The sequence below is a fragment of the Tyto alba genome, unplaced genomic scaffold (assembly GCF_018691265.1).
Source record: "Tyto alba isolate M040663 unplaced genomic scaffold, T.alba_DEE_v4.0 Super-Scaffold_24, whole genome shotgun sequence".
NCBI lineage: Eukaryota > Metazoa > Chordata > Aves > Strigiformes > Tytonidae > Tyto > Tyto alba.
Window position 1 is genome coordinate 211710 of NW_024881298.1, and position 9435 is coordinate 221144.

General features: G+C 60.5%; 1 protein-coding gene across 1 annotated transcript; it reads left to right on the top strand.

The window, feature by feature from the left end:
• The first annotated feature begins 1114 nt into the window (after positions 1-1114).
• On the top strand, positions 1115-8484 carry LOC122153828 (sushi, nidogen and EGF-like domain-containing protein 1). The gene is made up of 5 exons (XM_042797185.1): positions 1115-1385; positions 4938-5068; positions 5696-5983; positions 6338-6475; positions 8242-8484. Exons 1-5 carry the CDS (start codon positions 1115-1117, stop codon positions 8482-8484), a joined length of 1071 nt encoding a protein of 356 aa, XP_042653119.1.
• The last annotated feature ends 951 nt before the right edge of the window (positions 8485-9435 follow it).

The window sequence follows — 9435 nt, forward strand, 5'->3', positions numbered from 1 at the left end:
AAATGTGCCCCCCCACCCCAGCGCATCCCAGTTCACCCCAGTGTATCCCTCCCATCCCTCCCAGTACATCCCTGCTCCTCCTGTGTCCCCATTTCTCCCCACATGTGCCCCCCCCCCCCCAGTGCCTCCCAATCCATCCCAGTGCCACCCAGTGTCGTCACCCCCCTCCTCTTCCCCCCCTCAAGAGCCCACAGTCCACCCCAGTTCCCCCCAGTGACGGTGTGGGCAGAGGCGGAACTGCCCGAGGCCCTGGGAGGTGCCACCTGGGGGGGTCCATCCCCCCCCCCCCCCCCCCCCCCCGCCTGTCCCCAGCCCTGTCCCCTCCCTGGGGATAAAAATGGCTCTGGCCACACCGTGGGCACTGCGCGGCACCATGGGACCCCGGTGAGCACGGGGACACGGGGACACTGGGGACATGGAGGGGGGGGACAGGGGGATATGGGGGGACGTTGAGGGACAGGAGGATATGGGGTGAGGGGGGGGACATTGGGGACATTGAGGGGCATGGGGACATGGGGTGACATTGGGGGACGTGGGGATATGGGGGGGACATGGGGGACATTGAGGGGCATGGGGACATGGAGGACATTTGGGGACATGGGGGACATGAGGATATGGGGGAACATTGAGGGACATGGGGGACATGGGGTGTCATTGGGTGACATGGGGATATGGGTGACATGGGGGGACATTGGGGACATTGAAGGGCATGGGGACATGGAGGACATTGGGGGACATGGGGACATAGGGACATTGGGGGACATGGGGGACATGGGGATATGAGGGACATGGGGGGACATGAGGGACATGGGGATATGGGGACATGGGGGGGACCTTGGGGACATTGAGGGGCATGGGGACATGGAGGACATTGGGGGACATGGGGGACATGAAGATATGGGGGACATGGGGGATATGGGGGATATAGGCCACATGGGGGGACATGGGGACATGGGGGGGACATTGGGGACATTGAAGGACATGGGGACATGGAAGACATTGTGGGAAATGGGGACACAGGGACACGGGGGGACATGGGGACATAGGGACACGGGGGACATGGGGCACATGGGGGACATTAAGGGACATGGGGATATGAGGGACATGTGGGGACATGAGGGACATGGGGATATGGGGACATGGGGGGGACATTGGGGACATTGAGGGACATGGAGACATGGAAGACATTGGGGGACATGGGGATATGGGCAACATGGGGGGACATGGGGGCAACATTGAAGATTTTGAGGGGCATGGGGACATGGAGGACATTGGGGGACATGGGGGACATGAGGATATGGGGGACATGGGGGATATGGGCCACATGGGGGGACATGGGGACATGGGGGGGACATTAGGGACATTGAAGGGCATGGGGACATGGGGTGACATTGGGGGACATGGGGATATGGGGGACATGGGGGACATGAAGACATGGGGGGCATGGGGATATGGGGGGACATGGGGACATGGGGATATGGGGACGGGGGGGACCTTGGGGACTTTGAGGAACATGGGAACATGGAGGACATTGGGGGACATGGGGGACATGAGGATATGGGGGGACATGGAGGGACATGAGGGACATTGAGGGACATGGGGTGACATTGAGGGACATGGAGATATAGGGTGACATTGGGGGACATTGGCATCATTGAGGGATATGGGGGGACACGAGGGACATGAGGGACATTAGGGGACATGGGGATATGGGGGGACATTGAGGGACGTGGGGGACATTAGGGGACATGGGGGACAGTGAGATATGGGGTGCCATTAGGCAGCACAGGGGACATTGAGGGACATGGGGATGGGGGGGACACTGGAGGGCACTGGGGGACATTTGGGGACATGGGGGGACACAGGGCCAAGGGACATGTGAGGACTCGGGGACACGCTTGTGGGGGGGACACAGAGAGGGACGCCCACGGGACGTGTGCGTGGGGACAGGGACACGCAGGGACACGCGGGGAAGGACAGGCAGAGGGACAGACAGGGGGACATGCTCGCAGGGGACACAGGGACAGGGACCCCCATGGAGCCAGGGACACACGTGACACGAGTGGGGACATGGATGGCGGGGATCCAGCTGCATGGGGCGAGAGGGACAGGCAGAGGGACACGTAAGGGACATGTGAGAGTGGGGACAGGGACACGCAGGGGATGTGTGGGCATGGGAACAGGGACACCTGTGGGATCTCTGTGGGGGACAGGGACAGGCGGGGGACAGAGACATGGGGACAGGGACATACAGGGGACATGTATATGGGGACAGGGACAGATATGGGGACAGGGACATCCATGGGGACAGTGACATGAAGAGGACATCTGGTGGGGACAGGGACACACAGGGGACATGTAGGCATGGGGACAAGGACAATCCTGGGGTCAGGGCCATGGGGACAGGGACATGGGGACAGGGACATCCATGGGGACAGGGACAGGCAGGGGACAGGGCCATGGGGACAGGGACAGACAGGGGACAGGGACAGATATGGGGACAGGGACAGGCAGGGGACATCTGGAGGGGGCAGGGACACGCAGGGGACATGGGGGCATAGGGACAAGGACACTCCTGGGGACAGGGACAGGCAGGGGACAGGGCCATGGGGACAGGGACACGGGGACAGGTACAGATATGGGGACAGGGACTGGCAGAGGACAGGGACATGGGGACAGGGACATCTGTGGGGACAGGGACAGGCAGGGGACATCTGGAGGGGGCAGGGACACATGGGGGACATGGGGGCATGGGGACAAGGACACTCCTGGGGACAGGGACACTCATGGGGACAGGGACATGGGGACAGGGACAGGCAGGGGACATGTATATGGGGACAGGGACAGGCATGGGGACAGGGACAGGCAGAGGACAGGGACATGGGGACAGGGACAGATATGGGGACAGGATCATCTATGGGGACAGGGACAGGAAGAGGACATCTGGAGGGGACAGGGACACACAGGGGACATGTGGGCATGGGGACAAGGACACTCATGGGGACAGGGACAGATATGGATACAGGGACTGGCAGGAGACAGGAACATGGGGACAGGGACATCCGTGGGGACAGGGACAGGCAGGGGACATCTGGAGGGGACAGGGACACACGGGGGACATGGGGGCATGGGGACAAGGACACTGCTGGGGACAGGGCCAGGCAGGGGCCAGGGACAGACAGGGGACAGGGCCAGCAATGGGGACACCTGGAGGACACAGGGCCATGGGGACAGGTGTCCATGGGGACAGGGAGGGGTGGAGGGACAGACGGACAGGGGGAGGGAGGGACAGAGGGATGGAAGGGTGAGGGGTGGACGGATGGAGGGAGGGAGGGAGGGGGGAGAGGGGTGGATGGAGGACAGATGGACGGACAGAGGGATGGACGGATGGATGGATGAAGGATGGATGGATGGATGGATGGATGGATGGATGGATGGATGGATGGATGGATGGATGGATGGATGGATGGATGGATGGATGGATGGATGGATGGATGGATGGATGGATGGATGGATGGATGGATGGATGGATGGATGGATGGATGGAGAAACCATCAAGGAAGTTCTTCAATGCTTTCTCCATCCATCCAAGAAGCGTCAATGGATGGATGGAGAAACCAAAGAACTTCTCTGGTGGCCTCCCCACCCACCCGTCCCTGGAGATATGGATGGAGAAACCACTGAAGGTGGAGGGTTGGGTGGAGAAACCGTTGAAGAATGGATGGAGAAAATCATTGAGGAAGGAGAGAGGCGGATGGTTGGGTGGGTGGAAGGAGAAATAGGTGGACAGTTGGGTGGTTGGATCCCCAGAAGAAGGATGGATGATTAGGTGGACAAATCCAGGAGATCTTCAAGGGTTTCTCCATCCATCTGGTCATGGAGATGTGGATGGAGAAAGGTCTGGGGATGGATGGATGGATGGGTGGATGGATGGATGGATGGATGGATGGATGGATGGATGGATGGATGGATGGATGGATGGATGGATGGATGAAGGACGGACAGACAGATGAAGGAGGGCCGAGTGCCCCTTACCCCCACCCCACCCCCTTCCCCCAGGCCTGGGCAGGTGAAGGCTCTGCCCGCGCTCCTCCTCCTCCTCCTCATCCCCACCGGTGACTGGGGACCCCTGGGGACCTGGGGGGCACCCACAAGAGCCTCGGGTGAGTGGGGACACATGGGGGGCACCCATGGAACCCCTGGGTGTGTGGGGACATTGTGGGGATGTGGGGGCACCCACAGGACCACCAGGTGAGTGGGGACCCCTGGGGACATGGGGGGCACCCATGGGACCCCTGGGTGAGTGGGGACATGTGGGGGGCACCCATGGGACCCCCAGTGGAGCAGGGACACCGTGGGAACGTGGCGGGCACCCACGCGAGCCTCAGGTGAGTGGAGACACATGGGGTGCACCCATGGGACCCCTGGGTGAGTGGGGACACCGTGGGAGCATGGGGGGCACCCACAAGAGCCTCGGGTGAGTGGGGACATGTGGGGGGCACCCATGGGACCCCCGGGTGAGTGGGGACACATGGGGGGGCACCCACGGGACATGGAGGTCCTAGATGATCCCATGGGGTCCCAGTCCCATACTGGGGGACATCCCAGGGTGACCCCGAGGGTCTCAGCCCCATAGTGGGAGGTCCTAGTTTGACCCTGGGGGTCCCAGCCCCATAGTGGGGGGTCCCAGGGTGACCCTGGGGGTCCCAGCCCCATAGTGGGGAGTCCCAGGGTGACCCTGGGGCTTCCAGCCCCATACTGGGAGGTTCCCATACCCCTTTTGGGAGGTCCCACACTCATACTGGAAGGTCCCATAGCGACATGGGGGGGGGAGGAATAGTGTCTGGGCCACCATGGGGGTCCCACTCCACGGCGTGGAGGTTCCCCACTCCTCGCTGTGGGTCCCTGATGGGTGCCCCCCACCCCCCCCACCCCAGATGAGCTGCTCTACCCCTTCGGGTCAAGCGCAGGGGACAAGGCCACCCCCCGTGAAGACGACGGGATGAGCCCCAAGATCATCCTCGAGGAGACCTTCTCCTTCTATGGACAACCCCACCACTCCCTCTATGTGGGTCCCAGGGCATGATGGGGCAGGAGGGTGCTGTGGGGCAGGGTGCTCGGGGGGGCCCGGGCTGTGGACACTGTGGGTTGGAGACACCGTGGTTGGGTGACATCACGGGGTTGGAGGTGGCCTGGGCTGGGGACACCATGAATTTGGGCCACTGTGGGTGAAGGCGTCATGGGTTGGACCAGTATGGGTGGAGATTCCCTGGGTGGGGGTCACCAGGGGTTGGGGGTCACCAGGGGTTGGGGGTCACCATGGGTTGAGTGCCACCATGGTTGGAGACCACCATAGTTGGTGAAACCATGGTTGGGGGCCACCAAAGTTGGATGTACCAGGCTTGGGGCTCCATGGGTAGGTGACATCACGGTTGGAGGCCACCATGGTTGGGGGTCAAGATGGTTGGGGCCACCATGGATCAGAGGATCCTGGCTGGGAGCCACCAGTTGGGAGCTGAGATGGTTGGGGGGTCACCGTGATTGGAGATATCACGACTGGGTTTGCCGTGGTTGAAGACACATCCCTGCCGGGGGCCACCCTGCTTGGTGCCACCACAGTTGAAGGCCACCACAGGTGACGGCCGCGCGCCAGGAGCGGGTCACTGTTGGGGGGGGTTCTGGTTGTCTCCTACAGGTCAACAACAACGGGGTGGTGTCGTTTGGGACAGGAGTCCCCGAATTCACCCCCCAGCCCTTCCCGCTGCCCGGCCACCGCCCCTTCGTGGCCCCATACTGGGCTGACGTGGACACCAGACTGGGAGGAGAAGTCTTCTACCGGCAGAGCCGGGAGCCGGAGCTGCTGGCCCGCCTGGCTCGTGACCTTGTCCCCGCGGTGGCCCCCTCTGACCCAGCCCCCCGGCCCACCTGGGCCTTCGTGGCCACCTGGCATCGCGTCTCCTTCTTCGGGGCCGCCTCCGACAAGGTGGGGGACAAAGGGGGTGCTCAACCATCTTTGATCCGCACCCCCTCAGCCTTGGTGGCCTCCAATCGCGGCGTCACCTCCCAAGGGGGCGGGGCACAGGGAATGGTGGTGGTGGGGGGGACATGGGGAGGGGTCACAAGGTGGGATGGGGGGACATGGCGGGGGACACGGGGACAGTGAACGGGGAGGTGGGGTTGGGCCATGTTGTGCGGGACACGAGGAGACGGGGACACGGGGATGGAAAGAGAGAGCTGGGGGCCACAGCAATGGGGGGGGTCGTGGTGACGCGGTGACACGGTGACGCGGTGACACGGTGACATTCCTTCTTCCCCCCTCCCCCCCGCCCCGCCGCAGGTGAACACCTTCCAGGCCGTGTTGGCCACCGATGGGGCCACCTCCTTCGTCATGTTCAACTACGGTGACATCCAATGGACCACGGGCATCTCCAACGCCGGGGATGCCCACACCGGCCTGGGGGGCATCCCGGCCCAGGTGGGTGTTGGGGACACGGGGGACACCCCGGTGTTCCCCCCTGTCCCCGTGGGACAGGGGCCACCTGCCTGGGTGGGAGGAAATCAGAGAATTTAAGATGAATTAAGGGGGTTTGGGGTGGGATTAAGGGGATTTGGGATGGAATTATGGAAATTTAGGACATATTAAGGGGATTCGGGGTGGGATTAAGGAGATTTGAACCTAATTAAGGGGTTTTGGGGTGGGATTAAGGGGATTTAGGCCAAATTAAGTGGCTTTGGGGTGGGATTAGGGGGATTTAGGACATATTAAGGGGATTCGGGGTGGGATTAAGGGGATTTAGGCCACATTAAGGGATTGGTGGGGGATTAAGGGGATTTAGGCCAAATTAAGGGGATTAGGGGGTTTTAGGACATATTAAAGCAAATTGGGGTGGGATTAAGGGGGTTTGAACCAAATTAAGGGGTTTTGGGGTAGGATTAAGGAGATTTAGGACAAATTAAGGGGATTTGGGGTGGGATTAAGGGGATTTTGGCCAAATTAAGGAAATATGGGGTGAAATTAAGGGGATCTGGGCCAAAATAAGGGAATTTGAAGTGGAATTAAATGAATTTGAGGTTAAATTAAGGGGGTTGGACTGATTTTAGAGGGTTGGGGTGGTATTAAGGGGATTTGGGGTGGGATTAAAGGGATTTAGGGCAGAATTATGGAGTTTGGGCAGATTTAGGGGGATTTGGGGTTGTAATTGAGAGGATTTAATCCAAATTAAGGGGGTTTGATGTGAAATTAAAGGGGTTTGGGGTGGAATGAAGGGAATTTGGGGTGAAATCAAGGGGATTTGGGGTGGAATTAAGTGGATTTGGGGTGCAGTTAGGTTATTGGGGCAGAGTTAAGGGGATTTGGGGGGAAATCAAGGGGGTTTGGGGTGTAATGAAGGAGATTTGGGGAGGAATTAGGGGGTTTGGGCAGTGTTAAGCGAATCTGGGTTTAAATTAAGGGGATTTGGGCAGAGTTAATGGTATTTGTGGTGAAATCAAAGGGGTTTGGGGTGAAATCAAGTGGGTTTTGGGTGGAACTAAGGGGGTTTGGGGTGGGATTAAGGGGATTTGGGGTAGAATTAAGGGGATTTGGGGAAGAATTAGGGGATTTGGGCAGTGTTAAGGGAATCTGGGTTTAAATTAAGGGGATTTGGGCAGAGTAAATGGTATTTGTGGTGAAATCAAGGGGGTTTGTGGTGAAATCAAGGGGGTTTGGGGTGAAATCAAGTGGGTTTGGGGTGAAATCAAAGGTGGTTTGGGGTGAAATCAAGGGGGTTTGGGGTGAAATCAAGTGGGTTTGGGGTGAAATCAAAGGTGGCTTGGGGTGTAATGAAGGAGATTTGGGGAGGAATTAGGGGATTTGGGCAGTGTTAAGGGAATCTGGGTTTAAATTAAGGGGATTTGGGCAGAGTAAATGGTATTTGTGGTGAAATCAAGGGGGTTTGGGGTGAAATCAAGCGGGTTTGGGGTGGGATTAAGGGGGTTTGGGGTGGAATTAAGGGGATATGGGGTGGGATTAAGGGGATTTGGGGTAAAATTAAGAGGATTTGGGGAGGAATTAGGGGATTTGGGCAGAATTAAGGGGATTTGGGCAGGAATGAAGGGGATTGGGGCCAAAGTGAAGGGGATTGGGGCAGAACCACGGCTCCTTGGCCCCCGATGGCTCCTGCCCCCACCTCGTCCCCCCTCTGTCACCCCCCCCTCCGTGTCCCCGACCCCCCCCCCCCCTCCTGACCCCCCCGCCTCCAGGCTGGGTTCAACAGCGGGGACGACATCCACTACTACAACATCCCGGGCTCGCGCTCGCCGGCGGTGCTGCGCATCGGCCACAAAAGCAACGTGGGGATCCCGGGGCGCTGGCTCTTCCGCGTGGACGAGTTCACCGTCACCGAGGGACCCCCCAGCCCCTCACTGCCCCCCGACACCCCCCCGCCGCCATCCCCCACCCCACGCACGACCACTGAGGAGAGGGTGTACATCTGCGAGTGGTGAGGGGCTGGCCTGGTCCTCCGGGGAGGGAGGGAGGGGGACAGGGACGACAACACCCGGACACCCATCAGTCGATCCGCTGAGGGTTTGGGGTTGGGGTGGGGCAGCTGGGGGGCACCCGGACGTTTGTGTCCCCTAAATTCCTTCCCTTCCCCCCCTCCCCCGTGCAGAAGGGCACATCACCACGGAGGACATGTTACCACGGAAACACCAATAAAGACACACACACCCCCCCACCCCCCGTCAAGCACAACATCTGTGCATGTGTACACACACACACATGTGAGGGGTGACACGCGTGTCACGTGGCCCCGGCGCCGTGAAGGGGGGACATGGTGGAGGGGGGTGTGTGTGTGGGTGTGTGGGTGGGGAACAGGGAACGGTTGTCAGCGTCACCGTTGCAGCGTGGGGTGTCACCGCCTGGCGCCAACAGGCAGAGACATGCCGGGACACCCCCACACCCCCCCCCCCACACACACACCCCCTCGCACCGGTGTGCCATGGGCACGCACGGTTAACACCCGCTCTGCCAACTTCCTACACCCGGTGAACACCCAGCTCCTACGCTGTGCTACATTGGGAGGACACCCGGCTCGGGTGCCGCTGCGCCGCCGCACCAGACGACACCTGGCGAAGCGCCAGCTGGCACCCTGAGGGCATCGCGTTACACCCGCGCAACACCCGGCGGGTGCTACACCCGGAGATCACCGTGGTACAGTGGTAATACCCAGCACCCAGCCCCTGCTACACCCAGAGAACACCCAGAACCCACCCTTGGGCTACACCCGGAGAACACCAGCACCCACCCATGGGCTACACCTGGTTGGTGTCTGGCACCCACCCTGTGCTATGGTGGTTACACCCGGCCCCCACCCTGTGCTATAGCCAGAGAACACCCGGCACCCACCCCTGGGCTACACCCTGTCGGTGCTTGGCACCCGCACTCCACTACAG

Excerpts from the sequence above, each read along its gene's own strand:
- LOC122153828 (XM_042797185.1), top strand. The coding sequence starts at position 1,115 with ATGAGGGACATGGGGATATGGGGACATGGGGGGGACATTGGGGACATT. Across the intron at positions 5,984-6,337 it reads TCGGGGCCGCCTCCGACAAG|GTGAACACCTTCCAGGCCGT; the intron begins GTGGGGGACAAA and ends GCCCCGCCGCAG. Across the intron at positions 6,476-8,241 it reads TGGGGGGCATCCCGGCCCAG|GCTGGGTTCAACAGCGGGGA; the intron begins GTGGGTGTTGGG and ends CCCCGCCTCCAG.